Source organism: Leiobunum rupestre, chromosome 4 (assembly GCF_980474605.1).
Source record: "Leiobunum rupestre chromosome 4, qqLeiRupe1.1.hap1, whole genome shotgun sequence".
Classification (NCBI taxonomy): Eukaryota; Metazoa; Arthropoda; class Arachnida; order Opiliones; family Sclerosomatidae; genus Leiobunum; species Leiobunum rupestre.
In genome coordinates, this window is record NC_143387.1 from 45,174,333 (window position 1) to 45,193,277 (window position 18,945).

The window sequence follows — 18,945 nt, forward strand, 5'->3', positions numbered from 1 at the left end:
GTAAGTGTAGGGAGCTGTTGGCTCAAGTGGTACGAAGGGCTTGCCACCACCCTGCTACGCATTGTAACCCGACCACCTGAATTTATCGCATTAAAAGTCGCTCGATGAATTGGGTTTTATTATTAGCCTAGTTCTGTTATGATTTTTTTATTGACATACTTATTGTTATTATACTACTTATGGTATTATTATTATTATTATTATAAGTACTTTTACTACAATTTTTCGATTTAGTTACTTCTCCCTTTAAGTAATGCGTAGGATAATTTTTGGAAGATTTATACACTAATATCGAACTTATTCCAATCGCAATGAACCCTATAACTATACTGACCTATTGGAAGTAGCGGCTATAGTTCTCTCTCATTGATAGTCGGAAAATAATCGCCGATCGATAGAATATTCTTCATAAACCTGCAGGCGTTATAGCGCTCGATGAAGCCGCGACAAAATGGCCGGGACTCCATTATACAAAAAAGGAACAAATATCATCAATCATACGAGGAGAATGAATTTTGCGTAACGGGATTATTCAAATAAACGATGAAATATTTCTCCAGTTGTTAGAGCGAACCTTTTTGCGGCACGGACATTTCACGTGCCTTTTCTGTATTGATCCTGAGCTGTTGCCTCATCGCGTAATGGCCTTTTACACCTGTCACCCTCGTATCCTAGCCCAGCCTACCAATTCGGAAGAAAATGCGTGGAGCGCCAGGGTCGAGGAAACGAATATAGAGTGGCTCGTGATTAATGGTCAGCCAGGAACGCGACCCTTAAATCCTTGACGGATCAAATCACCTTCGGGAGTGAGCGACTAATGGACTATTAAACTAGTTATTTAAATGTTAATTCGAAACTGCGACCTAATATGATAATCGAGCAGCGAGCTTTCACCCCCCGAATCGGTTGGGCGCCTATTCGCTCGAGTTTGCCAGGACATTTAGGCGTAATGTTATCCGTCACTTTTCTGAGCGGGAAATTTTGTTATTTCGCTCAAAAGCTTTCTAATAGTGCCCCGGATATCTCCGGAATACTTCAATTTGTGATAAAAGCGTGAAACTTTCAGATATGTACTATAAATATAGGTGATCAATTTAAGACAGCATGCCCAACCGTATGCCATCTTGGATCCAAGCTAATTTTATTCATTAGCATTTTCGCATTCAACACTCACGTCAATTAGTACATCATAAACACGATTGTTTATACTTACAATGCGATGCTAATACTTTTAGTGACCAATACAAGACATTTAAGAGCACACAATACTCCGATTGATAAGCTATATTTTTAATTTTTAGTTTAAATTTGATCAAATTTTCTATCATCTTTTACATAAACTTAATAAACCCAAGAGGAATTTTATAGAAAATGAATTTTTAGACAAACCGAATTTTTCGAGTTACCTGGTTTTGGAAATAATTTAGAAAAACTCGAATACTTTAATTTATTTTTATGTTTAGATAAACCGAATTTTTCGAGTTACCTGCTTTTGGAAATAAAGTAGCGAAAGGCGAACAGGTTAATTTAAATTAATTTTTAGACAAACTGAATAGCTCTCAGTGTCACACTTATATAACAATATTATACACTTATGGTTGGTACGAAATTCAAATATCACAATAGCGCGTTCGCGGGTCGGTTGGGTCCCGCGAATAGGACAGAAATCTCACTTTAGATTAAAATTTCTTAATGCAACCGAAATATAATTTTCAACCAAGTCGGTATTAATTTAAAAACAGTATGTAGATTTAAAGTCGAATATCTCACTAAAATGGGTAAATGACTAATTTGGCGGTCCCCGATCTCCAAATTTCATAGCGGGCTGCCAAGGGCATGATGATTGAGATATCCCTGGTCCCCCTAAGACTAATTCTTGGAGAGAATATGGTCGCATCGGCTTCACTGTACGTGGGCCCAGTACACACAAATCCTTAAGGAATTGTGTGTAAAAAGGTGTTCGATTTGGTTCTAATCAGATGTAAAAAGGTGACTGAAAATTTGGGATTCTTCTGGTAAGGTTGACCAAACTGAAATCCATTTTCTTTGGAAGCACTTTCGCGAGCCATACTCTTCGGAGAATAGCATATTTTACATAGTGGATAGGCCCTTGCCCAATGTTTGATCAGCCTGGTAAAGACAGCGCGTTAGCGTATGGCTCTAGTGCCATTTTCGTTTGAAGAATATTTTCTATAGATCGTTCTTTCTTGATGAATAGGTTTTTCACTTCTCATAACTTTGTGTAACGACAATTTAATAGATTAAAAAACATTTAAAATCCACTATACGTTTCTGCGACATCCTCAGTTACCACATTTGAAATGAAGTTAACAATTTAGTATACAAAGCAGTCGGAAAGATAAATGTACGGTGGGACAAAGGAACCTTTAACATTTTATCAGTAGAGGGGGAGGGGCCTAGTTAGATAGAAAGTGCATTAATTAAATTAAACCATTCCAATTATATTTTAATAGAACACCAGAATCAAGATTAATTTTTGAATCTATTTTTTTAATGTAAACTGGTTCTTTGTGTTTCCTTTTGGTGATAATAGTTTCACGGTCAACAATTTCTACACTTTATCAATTAATGCTATGTCCCGTTTTATCAACATGTGCAGCTATTCCATTGCAAGGGTCAAGTTTTGCAATACATTTTTATGCTCATGAACACATATAGAGTGTTTTCGTCTGATATGATTTTGAAAACTTGTAACGTCACAGTTATAGTGTTAATAGTGGCCGCCATGACAGTTACCGTTTTTTATCAATAGGCAAATTACATTTGTGACGTCCTGAGTTTCGAATTGAAAGCACTCTATATTGATGTATTTACCTGTCTCACCTATGTACCTAGGAGCAACAAACACAGCACCCCACACAAGGAGAACGCAGCTAGCTTTTTAAACGCTAACGCAGGGTTGCGTACAAATTTCATTGGACGAGCCTTTTCGCTGAACGTTTTACGGGCAGGGGGAAGACAATTTCCGAATTTTCCCCTTCCGACGGCAGCAGGCGCTAAGGCGTCAAACCAATGAAAACTGTACGCAAGAAAATGCACGTCTTTTGACGGGTTGCGTTCTCCTTGTTTGGGGTGCTGTGTTCGTTGCTACTAGCTATGTACTCAGCACCGCAAGAACATTTATTACTATAAATAACATCGTTAGTTTTTAAGCCTTTAGTTTTATAGTTATTGGCCAACATGTTGCCTATTGTTGTAGTTTTACTATATACTATTTTTTCATTTCAATTTTTTAATGTTATCGGTGATATTTTGAATATAGGGTACTATTTTTAATTTTTTCTATGCTATCGATTTATTTTTCTTAATTACATATTTAATTAGAGCAATAGGGTAACCATTTTTAATCATTTGGTCGCTAAGACTTTTAAAATCGGATTCAATAATATCACTACATTTTAAGAATATTGTTAGCGGCACTGACGATTATACCGAGTTTTGGTTTATAGGAATAATTCGAATTATAGTTTAATATTTGCTCACTTGCAATCGGTTAAGGGGAACGGCCAAGCTTTTCCAAATATGGCCTTATTTCCGTAACAAAAGATTAAAAAGACGATCAATATACTAACACGTACCTTTTTTTGTCTTGAAAAAATAGCTTTTGGCCCAAAACGTGGAAACGAAAAATAACTCCAGGTGTTTGGGTTTGAATTTTCGCCGCCATCTTAGGGGCTGCCGCCAGCGCCCCTAACCCCGTATGAGCGATTTGCGAACGATCCTAACTTTTAAAATCGCCCAATTTAGGCTTAGGTCTCTTATAACTGGAACGCGCCGCGCGTGCGAAACAAATTTTTTGCGTCTTCAGCAGCGCGCGCTTTTACGTTGTTTTTCTGTCTCACCGACTTCTCACCAAGTGTCGCGGCGGACGCGCGCTTTTCGATTTCCCGAAATTTCTTTATTTTACTAAAAACTAACCACTTAATATATTTTATGCGGTTTTCGCCATAAATTTTAGTTTTTAATGGGCTATAGGGCTATCTAACTGGTTAAAGCTTGACCGTTCCCCTTTAACTTTTTTAACGTATTCAATTGTCATCATTGCACAAGGTAATAATAATGTACGCGCAATTGAGAATTCATAACATTCAATAGGTTCTATCATAGAGTAGAATGACGGCCTTCAACTTCGGTATAGTTGATTATTCACTATTTTCCCCATAGGGCTCGATAATACAGTAAAGGTTTCACATTATTGAATCAATTTTGATCAAGTCCCAAAATATCTTCTCGTCGTGACCGAATGGAAGAAGTCGTATCACAAGAACAGTTTCTTCTCTTAGAGCTCTGTTAATTAAACAAATCACTATATATCTAAAATTAGCTGGGTAGCTCGTACTTCGAATTTATCGTATAACTATCGTTTAGTTACAAAATACATTATTTCGAGATCCAAATCCTCAAGTTAAGAACACAATTTGCAAGTTCAAGTTACTTAGAAAATAGTTAAAAGTACAAAAATGTGACCGGGTTGTCTGGTCTAAACGACACTGGTTTAATCCATGGTTTAATCTAAATTATTTAAAAACAAATATTTTTTTAATAATTTGATTTTTTAATTAACTAAAAACTATTCCAAAATGTTTGTAAATTTTCTTACCAAAATGATTAAATTTCTAAAACATTTACTTCACTTAATTTTATCTACTATTTTTCGATAATAATCCTTATTTTTGGTTATGGTTTTTCCTATATTTTCCTTTAATTTGCTTCAAAAGTTCCTATTTTTCTATAAAATTTTCGAGGCATTTTCTTGATCACCATGCATTTATACAAAATCCAAAATGAAGCTAAAATTAAAACTTTTTTCTGGTCACGTGAGACTTGTAATAACACTCGTATTAAATTTTAGTTGATTGGTAATATGTTCGCATGGTTAAACAAAAGCGAAAAATAGATTAAAAGTAAAATAAAGCAGTGTTTAAAAAAACTTGATTTAAACCCAAAATAAAAAGTTTTTTTTGGGTTTAAAAAAAACGGATTTTTGTGTTTAAAAAAAACCGGATTTTTGGGTTTAAAAAAAAACCGTATTTTTTTCAACCCTGTCACGTGGCCTTTAAACGGTTAGCAATTTCGTGTCGTCTTGGGAGTCCATTTACAAAAGAGTGAGAATAGATGAAAACGTTAGGAATAAAATCATAGGGTCCAGTGGACATCCGTTTGGGACAGTGGACATAAATGTTGGATTCAAGATGGCGGATAATCCAGTTAAGGATTTTATGCTGTGGTTTGTGAAAGCAACTCGCAATTAACCAATGAATTCGACTTTTATTAGTAAGAAAAAATACTTTTCCAAGGAGTTTAAATTGTGGGCTGAAATTCCAAATCCACCAACTTGGATTGAAGATGGCCGACATTAACGAAAATGTTCAGTAACGCGTCTTTACACCCAAGAATGTAATAGCCGTTGAAAATTTATTAAAAATAAAGCTTGAATAGAATATCATTAGAATTTTTTTTTTAACATTTTTGGACATAAAAGATAAAAATGAAATGCGAGTCAAGTTTTCCGGAAGAGGAAACTGAAAAACTCGGGTCAAACCCACATAACACGTGTTTTCAGCCAGTGATACAAGCGGGGTTCGCGCACAGATTCTCTCGCTGCAAGGCGAAAGTGCTAACCACTTCGCCACCCCACGTGTAACTTACTCTTCGTTTCCAGCTTTTTGGGGCAAATGATTAAATTTTTCGGATGGAAAAAGCTTTTAGTTATCAAAATTTAACGAAAACGTCTGAAAAAACATTATTTTTGGTTATTTTTTACTGATAAGGGTGGAAGTTCAATCACGCCATAGCTTTGAAAATAACGCTTTTAGTAGCAAATTAAAAAGCTGGAAATATTGAAGCGATTTAAATCATTTTTAAAATTATGCTAATATTAATTTCACAAAAATTTCATGCCAAAGAATCGAAACACAAATATTTCACTGTTTATTAAAACTTCAAATTGTCCACAAAATACTACACATTTCGTATTTACAATTTCAATTCAACTGCCGTTACTTTCTGAAACTTTATTCCTCGCCCGAAGCGAATGTCTCGGATTTTAAACCTATTAATTTGGCAAAGCGAATTTAACTCGAAAAGTAATCATCATTAACTATTTGAATTACTATTCGACGTTAGCTTCTTGGTTGGTTTGAAAGTTAACGAAAGCGTAAATACACTAGAGATTACTCGACTAAATAGTAATTAAAAACTTGTTTAACGAGACAGATTTCGTTAATCCTATTTTCATTTGAAGAACATGTCCTCTAAAATTAAATTTCATACAAAAATATTTTTTTTGGTACAAACTTTTAAAAGTTGAGTTACGTTTACTTTATAGTCATAAATAAATTTTCGAAAATAACGCGTAATCTCTAGAGGTTGATTTATTCTCGAAATAGGAAAATACGTCGAAGTTATATCGCGTACTGCAACGAGAGATTTTCGGGCGTGGGGTGAAAACGCACAATTTGAGTTCTCGGCCGCCCTAATAGTAGTAGTTATCCCACCAAAAACCGCGCTTATGAAAGAGCAAAAAGTTGGCGCTCTCTCTTATCTGCGCGGTTTCGTAAGTACTTTATTTCCGTGGCTCTTCTAATTGGCCAGAAATTGCCGAGCTTTTTATCAATGAAAAAGCCCCCTCGGCCACATCACCGCGTCGGAGTTTGAGCAACTTTCTCATCCTTTGCTTTTTTTTTCATGCGCGTACTTTTGGAGCGGATTTTCGAGGCGAAATTTGTACTTGATTATATCTTACATTTTTTATATCCGTTACGCGGTGAACTCCTACTTCTTCGTTTGAATTATTGAAAAGATACGGACGTTTCTTATTGGTCGATTCTACGCGCGCCGCCCTCGAATCCTCGAGCTCACTCTCGCGCTTCTTGAATATTTTAGCGGAAATCTTTTTTGATTTATAGCTCTTGATCTTTAGCCAAACACGCTCCCAGAGCGTAATATCAAAAGTACCTATTTTTCCTCTCGCGGTTCGGTGGTTTTGTGAAAATGTTATCTCTAAGCAAGCGTCTTGTACGTTTAAAAGCTTGAACGAATATTTTTTTGGACTATGCAAAGTAGACGCGATTTACTATCATTTTACTGTACTTATTTTGAAGTAACTCCATTATGAGATATTTTAAATCTCAGTTCTCTATTTGGCAATTAATTATGTAGTCAAAAAATATTTTCGTTCGTGCTCGGTCCACAGACATTTAAACCTTACAGAATATCTCAAGCATTTAATTTATTAATTAATTCCGGTAGCCTAGTATTATTGATTTTCACTTTCAATGAGTATTTTTCCGCTATTTGCACCTTTCGTGTTCTCGTTTCTTTTAAAAGAGTATTGACTCTAATTTTAAATGATATTAAATAAGGAAATTCATCGCTTTATTTATACGACGAGAAAACGAAAAATCTTTGATTAAATCAAGAATGTTGAGGCACAGTCTTTGAAACATGAACTAGTAGGAAATTGGATTTTAGATGATAAAGCGGCGTAGCAACCAGGGGGACAAGGATACAATGTCCCCTCCTAAATTTTCTACTAGGGTAAAACACTTGTGTTAATCTCCCCTCCCCCTCCGAAATAATCGTGAATTGGTTTGTTTATTAAAAATACATTATCCGTTTAAATCTTTTATCAAAAATCAAGAGCGAATTCAAAAACTGGGTTCTTTGTCATTTATAAGGACTCATTGGTCTGCTTTCGATTTTTGGTCAAATTGAAGTAAAATTTCCAAATATTTTCCCACTTTTATAATATCATATATTGTGGAGCGCCTCGCTCGAAATGTACCCCCCAAACTCTGTGTTGAGGAACTTGAGATGATCTCTAGAAAGGATGGAAACACCCACGTGTGTTTCTATAGATTTGATCGAACTTTAAGAAAGTGACGTGCAGGAGAAACACTAGAAATAATGTGCATTCTATTTAAATATAAACAAACACATTAGATTAGATCAACTTAGAAATAAACTTATCTTAGAAACTTGTACAACTCATTAGAAACAGACGCGTGATAATTAAAGTATTCGACGTCATCTAAAATCTAATCGACGTTTTTACCAAACTAATATTCAATTTGCTAATTGAACTACACGGCGTTTTGTTTCCTACAACTTCTTCGTGGCAAAGGGAACGCCCATAAATTACGTGAGGCGTTTAGGGGAAGGAGGTGTTCGAGCTGAATCTCACCCAATCTCAAGTGAAGGAGAGGGGGGGTTTCGGCAAATATCAAGTATTTTTTCCCCCGCAAGAAACAGTGTAAAATATCGATAAAACTGGGTTAAATTTTAGTAGTTCCTTAATACTTAAAATTTAAGTATTTTATTGTTAGATTTTCTCACTGTGATTCTAGACTACGTTCTGTATAAAATACTAGTCTTAACTAGTCTTAAATATAAATAACTAAGCAAATTATGTTGTTTTTTAATAAATCCAACGCAATCAAACACAGATTAACGTATTTACACTAAAAATACGCATTTTGAAAAATCTCACGTTATATTAGGGGATTAGGGGGGAGGGAGGGGGTCGAGCCAAATCTCACGACATCTCTCCAAGGGGGGAGGGGGGAGGGTGCAAAAATCGCCGAAATCGCCTCACGTAGTTAATGGACGCTCCCAAAGCGACTCTTTTAAATACCGCCTTTCTTATGAAACGTCACTAATCTTTTTTAGGACGAGATTTAACTTCGTCTTTTTAATATTATTTCGGATAAAGAGGCAATTACGTTGTTTTTGGAATGACAGTCAGCCGTCTCGACCCATTATAAGTCCGCAATTTCTGAGCATGCTTCCCCCCCCTCCGCCTTTTCCTCGGAGGTCTGTTTACCCTGGAGGCAATAATGGATTAGTATTTCCCGGGCATAGCTGGCCGTAAGGGATTTTTTTTCACGTAACGGCACTAAAGGTATCCTAAAGATTTCACGAGCGGGATGTTAAAAATATATGAGTTGCCATCTTTGCCGGCCGAAATGTTTTTGCTCCCTGGAGTTTCCGAAGATATTTCTCCAAACTTTTGAGTGAAATAAGAATTTTCCGTGGCTCTTAACGAAATGAATAATGTAAAATAGCCCATGCATATTTAATTTCTTTCCATGCCAAGCTACATTACGCGCGCTTGGCTGTTCCCGCCTTTCCCCGGAGCCGAGTGTCTCGCTAAGGAGAGAGACTGAAGGGACCCCGGAATAATAATAATAAAATTCCTCGGACTTTTCCTCAATAGGATTACCGAAACGCGACTACATTCTTGTTACGGCTATAAACTCGGAAACGATTTTCGGCGACAATTTTCTCGAGGCGCGTTTGGCCTCTTTTATACTCTCGGCTATACTTTTATTTTGAGGGGTAACGGGCCCCCACGCGCGCTACTTTTCACGCTCATTCCGCTTATCCGGGCCTGTAAGAAAATACTATCTTTCTCGGGCGGGTGTACGCGTTGCTACGAATCCCGAAAACCGCGTTTCGGGGCCTCCGCTCTCTAACTAGTTTCACCTGTTTGGAGGCCGAATTTTCTATTCCCCCGTTCCCTTCGCGCGCGGGTTTTTTTACTACAATCTTTATTGGGTTTCCATGGCAACCCGGTGACGAACACTCCAGCTGATTGGTGGACGATCAGCGACACGCGCGTCGCGCCGATTCCCCCGAGAAAAAGAAGCCGAGTTCGAGACCCCGCCGAAGTCGCTTTAAGGGACTTTTCTCTCAGATCCGTAGCTAGCCGCCTTCTCTCCAATTTCCGTATTTCTACGCAATTTCCTTCCCAGCTTAAGGCCTTTTAACTTCGTTAAGTAGGGAATCCGCGGAAGTAAACACCCCCCCCCCTCCCCCTCCGCGTATTAGAGCCAAATATGGCCCCGATCCGCTCCGCATCCGATCTGATCAGCATGCGCTCCCGTTCGAGAAAAACGTCGCTCGCCAGACCTGTTGAATTTATCGGCGCGGTGATACCTTTAATTGAAGAAGCCATTCCACGTGACCAGAACGTGATAATCCGCTCGTCAGCGCGTGGTTAAAGGCTAGTTTTCACTAAAGGCTGGTTTACACTAGGGCTAAACGCCACGACGGTGAACGTCGACGCGAAAATTTCCCGTTAGGCCTAGTGCAATATTTTTGCGTCGACTGTCACCGTTGTGGCGTTTTTGCCCTAGTGTAAACCAGCCTTTAGGCAAAAACGCCACGACGGTGAACGTCGACGCGAAAAATTTCCGTTAGGCCTAATGCAATATTTTTACGTTGACGCTCACCGTTGAGGCGTTTTTGCCTATAGTTAAAACCAGCCTTAAGCTCGAAATTTTGGGGACGTTTAGAGATCGGCGGAACAAATAAATTAACCGGCAAAATTTCGATTAATCATAAAAATTTTGGTTGACTGTTTATTTAGGAACATTTTATACGAATAAGCAGAGATTTAAAATGCAAAAATAATGGGTTTTTTCTGATATTTTTGGCATAATTGTCGGATAAAAATAAATAATTGGATAATTTCTTATTCAAACGCCGATCTCTAGGTACGTTTAGCATGGATGTAGATGCACTCCGAGAAAAACGTGAAAACAGAATTCGCGATGTTCGCTCGCGCCATCTAGTAACGATGTTTGTCGTTAGAACGAAAGTGAGGCGCTACGTCACATCCTTTTTGGGGGGATGCTCGCCAGTGGTTCTTTTTTCTTCCCATGATAACTAGTTGATTTTTTACGTCTTAATTACTTAAATTCTGTTTAATATATCAATTTCTGCGAGTGAAATAACACGAATTACACGAATAACTTTCTAAAGAATGCCGAAAAACAGGAAATTCGTTTCGCCAAAAAGCACCTCACTTCCGCCGTGAAGGGGGTTAGGTTAGGTTAGGGATATCCCTTAATAAAGCCCATATTTTTATTATTATTATTATTAACAGTAGACGACAATATCCGAGATCGCGATCTACTAAAAATGCCTTACAGAAGATACGTGTGCAATATCCATTACTTTCTACATCCATGCGTTTAGTAAAGCTCATCAAAAACATCGATGAGTAATCGATGTCAACATTTTGTTACTGTACGATTTTGATTTTTTGCGTTTCCGATTTGACGTCACGGTGGGCATCCGATGCTCATCAAAAATACCATCTCGAGGATAGAAATAGGCTGTGCTCCGGCCCTGTGTTGGAGCCGCCCTGTTATAAAAGGGTGTATAACTACGGCTACCAATAAACATGTAAACCTGTAAGGTTTTTTTGATGACTTAAGGCTAGTTCCCACTTAGCGAAAAATGCAGTTTTCGCTAAGCGAATTGACGCGTGCGAGTGAAATTTAGTGAAGCTTAAAGCTACGACGAAAGTTAAATTCGTCGCGAAGGTCTCGAAAATTCGTCAAGTGGGAACTCGGCTTTGCAGTTTAGCTGGCGGAGGAGTTAAAATTATACAACAGTATTTTTAATCAACAATTCTACTGGTCAATAATTGAATTGGAATCGAGGGGTCGGACATTTACCAAAATCCCGTACACTTTGTCTGAAATCCCAAAATCTTTTAACTCTCGCTATGGTAAATTAACATTGAAATCCCAAAATCACTTCAAAAAGTAATGATAAAATCACCAAAATCTCTACGAAATCCCAAAATCCCGTACAAAATAATGGCAAGTGTCCGACCCCTCGATTGGAATGCCTCAGCTACTGCAATGGCTGTTTTCGCTTTTGTAATAAAAGACTGATCGTTGCAACAATAAAGAATATTGTCGTCAACAATTTTATCATTTACCAACTCATTAATTATTGAAAATAATATTTTTCGCTTCCTCTGATTTTCGTGCCCCGTAACATTTATCGCCGCCATCTTTAAAACAGCGCGGACTAGAAATAACACCGTTCAGTAACTTCCTACGTCACTATGACGACAAGCGCTCATCAAGCAAACATCAAGTAAAAACCGATTTTTCCCAGATTTGTTAAGACATTTTAACATTTTACATTGGACACTTACGGTCATCTTTAAGATAAAAAAGGCTAACATTTTACGAAGAATACAATATCGTTTATACGTTTAGTATGTATACAGTGGCTCGATTTTTCAAGGGTTTTTTTTCGACTGAACAGAAGCGAAGAGCGTGTACTACGCAAAATCGTTCCCTGCTTAGAAATTGTCGCCACGTGTCTACTCCCGTTTGTTAGGGTCAAAACTGTCCCTGAAAAACAAACTCAAATTTATTATTCTAAGAACGCTTTCGCGATTTTTATGAGCTCATATATTATTATTTATTTATTTAAAACGGTGAGTGGTAATAATTCCATATAGAAAATCAGTTAGTTAAATAGCGAAGATTCGAATAAACAACTTAAGACACTTTGTAATTATTTTAATTAACCCAAGTATCGTACAAGTTGACTGTTTTATTTGTGGAATAATTAATTGCACTACCTTCGAAAGCGTAATATTTGAACTTCCACAATTGCTTCCGCAGCGTAAAGAAAAACTTAATATTTTTGTCTTTGACGGAAATTTTATTGGAAGCAGATATTTATTAATTATGAAACGTGAAACGCTTTTCCCCCTCTGAATAAATCCGTCATAAGTAATACGACACGCGCGCTGTCACAAAGATACATTTACGTCATTCGATACTAGCAGAAATAATCAGAAATTTGAACTCTCTCAATAGATATAGGGGATATGTTTTAAGGCTTAAGTTCGTCTTATCGACTTTAGATTATTCCTTCATTAGTTAAAAATCATTTAAATTTTACCCTAACGTCAACGAAGTCTTAATAAGTAGCGACAATCAAACCATTTAATTATCGAAATACCACTCACTAGTGCATTAGTATAGTTAAAATTGAATAAAAACAACGTATTTAAGTGCACTATAAAAACTTTAATTTTTAAAGACAAAAATTAAAAATCGGCTCAAGCAGTTTCGGCGTTGCGTCTTACGCTGCTGAACGTAATTGCGCAACGAGGAGGTCAACTCTGAAGAATTTACAATAAAACCAATTCCCGCTGTTCCGACCTAACCAAACCAGGTCTTAACAAACTTGACCTGATAGTCCGAACCTAACTCGACCGGTACAAAACAAAATAGGAATATCGGATTAATAAAAGTAGGTAAAATGTGTTTAAAATTAATGTTAGGTAATTAACGATAAAGCCTTAGAACGCAAAAGGTCGCGCGGTACGCGTAATCATTCCCTTAATTGCTTTGTTGGGAATATTTTTTCCCTACTAATATCGAAGTTGTAAGTCGTCTTTCCGTCCAGTGGGTTCGGTGTAATTATTTCCCGGTCACGTGTGCGCCTATCGATTCTTCCGTAAAAAGGTGCGCGCGTTATTCCTGGAAAGAAGTGAAACAATTTTCCCTGGATGGAAGATCCCCACTAGGCTTAGAGAAATAGGAATACGATGAAGGGGGGGGGGTGAATATTTGGGCGCGGGGGGAGGGGGGCGCGGGGAGAGATAGCGACTGTTCCGCTTTCTGGCACTACGTTGGCGCGTCGCGGGGAAGAGATTCAAAGTGGTTGAAAGGGAGGTTTCGCTCGCAGGCTGCAGCTCCGAAGGGAAGCCGCCAGCGTACGGAGGGGAAGGAGACTTTCCAGGGGTGGGAGGGAGGAGATAGATCTCGGCACACACGCGCGCGCGTACCGGTACACATTCTACGCGAGATCTCAGTCGGCTTAAATCAACAAAGCGCCGCCGAAGGAAGAGGTTGTCCGAATCGAGCGCGACCCGCCAAAAGTATCCGCACGCGCTCTTGACCGCTACGGATACGTGCGTATACGAGCTGACGCGCGGCGCGACTGGAAGGAACGCGAAGAGAGGATTTACCACGGCGGGGGAAAATAACAATTGCCCGAAAGGAATCACTCGTTTGGATTGTGTCTCTCCTACATCGTCACCGTTGATGACGAGGATTACCAGGGTCGCGTAAACGCTTTACTTGTGCCAAAAAAGACGACCTTCGCGATCAGTTGTGGCTCGCTATATCGGGGAAATTAATATTCTCGACTGAGGGTGGGATCGAGGGCCGCTAATTGAGAAGTGCGCGCCTGTCTCGGTCGTCCTTGCTCGGATTCTTCGAAAGCCGCGATTTGCCCGCATTCCGAGAGTATGTGGCGTCAATTTCATTTCTTCTCGGTTGGTTTTTTCGATTTCAGGTAGCTATTTGGGTATTCTTTTGCTTTGGCCATTATGCTTGGAAACACCTTAGCCTTGGTGCTTCTGGGATTGTGGCTCATTTTTTTACGACTCTGCCTAGCTGATGGTAAGTAACGAGCTTTTCTATACTTGTTCATTTACATCTTCGCGATGTTGCATTCGGCATTTCGCGTATTTTCTTTCCGCGAGTGTATTCGCGACTCGATCTTCGGCCGCGTCTAATCAAAATGCAAACGGCGTTAAGCATCAATTTCTCATTTCGAGGACTAAGTTTTAGCGCGTATGGACTATTAATGTATGAATAGATTTAAACTGATCCGAGCTCGCGATGTTGCGCCCTCAACTCGCGACGGAATGTGAAGCTGATGGGATTCCGAGACTTCTTGGACCAAGACGAGGTTGCCAAAGTTTGCACCTCGCCGTTGGCTTAATTAAGGACGAGGAATTTTACGGTTAATATTTCATAAATCGAAGACGTAATTATATATCCAAAGGGGGGAGATTAAACAGTCCATTTTCGATCGCGAAAGTTCGAGTACGGCCGGATATTGGCACGAATGCAACTTTACTATAATCACTCGCAAATTCACCGCGTTGCCGGAAAATTTCTAGAGTATTATTTTCCTTCTAAGTTTATAATTCCGATTTTATAAAATTTTGTGGCTTAGCTCCGGAATGGGAAAATCGTTTTTTTTTTCTTATTTTAAAACACTATTCACCGTTTTAAGAAATTCTTAAACAAAACTAAAAAAACAAAAACAAAAAAGGTAATGTACAACGTGTTTTATACTTTTTATTTTACTTTACGATAGTAAAAATATAACTTTGAATTTAAAACGCCTTTTAAATAAATTATTTAAAAATAAAATTAAATAGTCTTACAATAAAACATTTTTTAAAATGTTGTTTCCCTCGTTTTCAACAAATTTGTGTTTTTTTAAATGTTGTGTAAAATATTTTAGACATTTTTTTAACACTTAAAAAAGCGTAAATTCAAAAGTCGATTTTTAGGGGTTAGATTTCTTCCCTCTTTCAACCTTTTTCTGTTTATTACAAATTTATTATTGGAAAAAGAGTCGAACTAGAATTTGGGTTCAGCTTTGTCCGTACTAAAAGGTTAACACCATCTTGACTCCCTTAGCAAGTTGCAGGCTCCACTACTTGTAGAGATACAATTATTAAATTGATCTTAATTGATATTCTAATTTATCTCAATGAACGTTTCATTAGTGCTCGTGCTAAAGGTCGAATATTTTTTACATCTGTCTTTAACATTCGAAGCGGGTCAATGGTGTAGGAGACGATCTTTTACGCTTAGTTAGATTAATAATAAACTTAGCGAAATTCAATTATTTCAATTATTAACGCTAATTATCTGGCTATAAAATTCGTTGTCTATACCGGAAGACTCATTTAGTTATTTGATACTCGGTCTCAGTATGACTTGAAGTATAGGTTTAGATCACCCTAATTGTCGGCAATTGATATTTACAGACATTTTAGTCTCATTACGTGATCTAATTACCGGAGAGCCACGGGCTGAGATAAAAGTACTCTGAATTTCATTTGTACCTACGTTTTATTTGAATGCTAAAAATAATTCAATGTAAAAGTTAGAAAATTTCGCTTCACGTTATAATTACCTTCAGACAGATATGGTCTTTTACAAGGTGTTTCAAAAGGTTATGCAAAAAGTTTAAGGAGTTGTACGGGCTGAGTTGAGAATGCCTGTTTTTTCCCCATTTTCGTACGATGAGTTAAAAGAGAGCCAGAGAGCTTCAAAGTGTGGCCTACTAGCCCCTGGAAGTAGGCTGCAACAAGCGCAAAACCAAGCAGCAGGGACTTTAAATACTGTTTAAGTTACCTCTTTACGCTGGTTACCTCGATTTGTTTACAAAGTCCTTCACACGAACCCAAACCTTAATGTTCGCGTTTCCCTGCTTCTTGGTTTTTCGCTGGTTGTAGCCTACTTCCAGCGGCTATAGTAGGCCACACTTTGAAGCTCTCTGGCGCTCTTTTAACTCATCGTAGGAAAATGGGAAAAAACAGGCATACTTCTCAACTCTACCCCTACAACTCCTTAAAAATTTTGCATAACTCTGAAACACCCTGTATATGGTAGATGCTTTTAACAATAACTAATTTTCGGCGGAAACTGGTAGGCTTAAACTTTAATATTTTTAAGGAAACATAATAAATATATGTATCAAAACGCGTTATTAGAATTGAACCTATCTATACGCGAAGAAGTGAAAATTGGAGAATGCATACGCGTATTTAGTCGTCTATCTAAATCGCCAACTATTAAACGTTCTATAATTACTAAGACCTTTCAAATAGAGGACATTACGTAATACTTGTCGTTTGGCCGTTGACGAGCGCGTGTTGACAAGCTGACTGCGACGTCTAAAGGGAGCCGAACTTCGCGTAGTGTCGCGTTTGACCTTTCAGCGAACGATTCGACGTCATGTTGCGTGCATCTTTGATGTATGTAGCGTATACTATTTAAAAGGGCATGTATGTCCTAGTTCGCAAACGGTTGGGCGCGTATAGCTTCGTGTTCTTGTAAAGCGATAATTCGCTAATAAATTATTCCCTCTAATGGCGGTATATATAGCCTTTGGCGATGTAGTTGGCCGCTTTAGAGTTAATATCGTCGATTGAACCAAACTTGAAGTTGGGCTAAAGGAACACGATCTCTTCTTAAGTATTGTTAGCGCGGAACTAGGTCTAAATGAGAACGGTCACGTATACGGGTTCGGGATGACGGTCGGTTGGTTTCGGACCGTCTCGTCCTGCTAAATGATATTTTGCCGCGCCAAAGCGGTCATCGATTCCCAGGCAATTAAGACAATAGTTTCGTAGCCTCCTATATACGATTTGCCTAATCAAAGAGCCCTTATTTCCCCTCCGTCGAGCCTTGTTTGCGACATTTCTCTCGTCTGACTATAGAGGCGGTATACGGTCTAGCCTCGCTTAAGCGAGATACGGAATGAGCCACCTACGGACCATATTGTCCGTCGTTTCTCGAGGAAAATCTCATTTGCCGAGCTTATATTGTACGTAGGGCCACGATTCAAAGCCAGAGCTATCTATATCGCCTACAAAGTACGCGGATAACCATTCCAGTTTCATTTTCACTTAATGCTCCGAGTTTTCGCTATTACCATTAGGGAGTCTTTTGATTGATCGGATCGGGATTTTCAAAGTTGATCATATTTCCGAGTTGTCAATTAGTCGACCTATTTCTCGAAAAGGGTAACTCGACCGAAATTTAAAAACCAAATATTCAAATTGAAAGGCAATGAAAATATCGTATCAAAAGGACTTAATTTCGCGTCAAAGGCGCAAAAACCATCATCCGCAACGCTGCTATATATATCATGGTATATTTTCGTCGCATCTGATAACGTATTTTCTACGTGACAAGCCGGATGGTCGATATTTTGTACATAGCTAAAACGACCTACGTGAGTGCTTTTCAAAATATGCCCAATGTAAATGGAAATTTACAATATTTATAAATACCGATAAATGAGTAAGATTTTACTCTCATCTTTAAAATTCAGTTCAACCTTCACCCCGTTATAATTAAAAGATATAAGTCAGTATAACCTAGCGGCAACAAACACCGCACCCCACTACAAGGAGAACGCAACAAGTCAAAAGTCGTGCATTTTTTCGCGTACATTTTTCATTGGTTAGACGCTTTAGCGCCTGCTGCCTTCGGAAGGGGAAAATTTGGAAATTGTCTTCTCCCCCGTCCGTAAAACGTTCATCGTAAAGGCTCGTCCAATGAAATTTGTACACAACACTGCGTTAGCGTGTTTAAAGGCTAGCTGCGTTCTTCTTGTATTTGTTGCTCCTAGGTATAATGACAGTAAAAGTACTAACATATTGATTAAGTTTTTAGCGACTTGCACAGATATACTTATTTTTAAAAAGGAGAAACAACGAATTTTTAAGTGAACAAGATAATTTTTAAAATATTTTATTTTAAAACATTATTTACCCGACTAGTTTCGGACACGTTATCGGACCATCATCAGGGGTGACGGTCCGATAACGTGTCCGAAACTAGTCGGGTAAATAATGTTTTAAAATAAAATATTTTAAAAATTATCTTGTGCACTTAAAAATTCGTTGTTTCTCCTTTTTAAAAATGAGTACTAACATAGTTTCATTGGACTTTTATTTTAAAAGAAAACCACCTTTTAAAAATCAATATCGAAAGCAAAAAGATCCTTGCGAAACCATAGAAAACTAGAAAGTGCAGGTGTGCTTCTATTTAGCGCTTTCCAAAAAACGCGTATTTATTTCGTATCCACTTAACGAACTCGATTTTGAAGTTGTACTCGGCTAGCAGCCGGTACAAGCAGTGAGAGCGTCATTAGCGACGCCAAATGAACTGCTCCGGTTAGTAACGAATCCGCCCTCGTCCGAGGTATATAATTAAATAACATTGCGAAATAGGAATGATTAAGTTATAAGGGATTCCCCGTTGATTTGAAAGGAGAATTAGCATTAATTTGCGAATTTGCCATATCCTTTAGAATGAACGCGTAAAAGCTTCAATAAGCGCGTTATACGACGGCAATCTGCCGAATATTTGAAGCAACGCCCGTGTGTTTGCGAAATTCCCGACTTTAAAAGTATTCTGATTTTAATAAGGGATTTAGAAATAAATCACCAACGAAGGAGTACAATTTCAAATCTCAATTTACGGACAAAAATTTAATTATAAGTTTGGAGCGGTTTTAAATACACCCACTGAAAGATTTTTTGATTTTTTTTTGGAA

At 38.0% G+C, this 18,945-nt stretch overlaps 2 protein-coding genes across 8 annotated transcripts in view; one reads left to right on the top strand and one right to left on the bottom strand.

Moving 5' to 3' along the window:
• The window catches only part of LOC149947956 (tyrosine-protein phosphatase Lar-like), a 250,398-nt gene that overhangs the window by 156,936 nt on the left and 74,517 nt on the right, over positions 1 to 18,945 (top strand). For 6 of the 7 annotated variants that reach the window (XM_090172417.1, XM_090172421.1, XM_090172419.1 and 3 more), the window contains exon 4: positions 14,146 to 14,252. In XM_090172417.1, coding sequence (XP_090028543.1) covers positions 14,180 to 14,252 — 73 coding nt within the window. In that variant the 5' untranslated portion in view covers positions 14,146 to 14,179. Of the gene's footprint in view, positions 1 to 13,025; positions 13,096 to 14,145; positions 14,253 to 18,945 lie in introns of those variants that run through there. The other variant, XM_090172418.1, reaches the window with a different exon arrangement.
• LOC149947957 (uncharacterized) overlaps positions 1 to 18,945 on the bottom strand; it is a 534,917-nt gene that overhangs the window by 129,260 nt on the left and 386,712 nt on the right. The window lies entirely within an intron of this gene.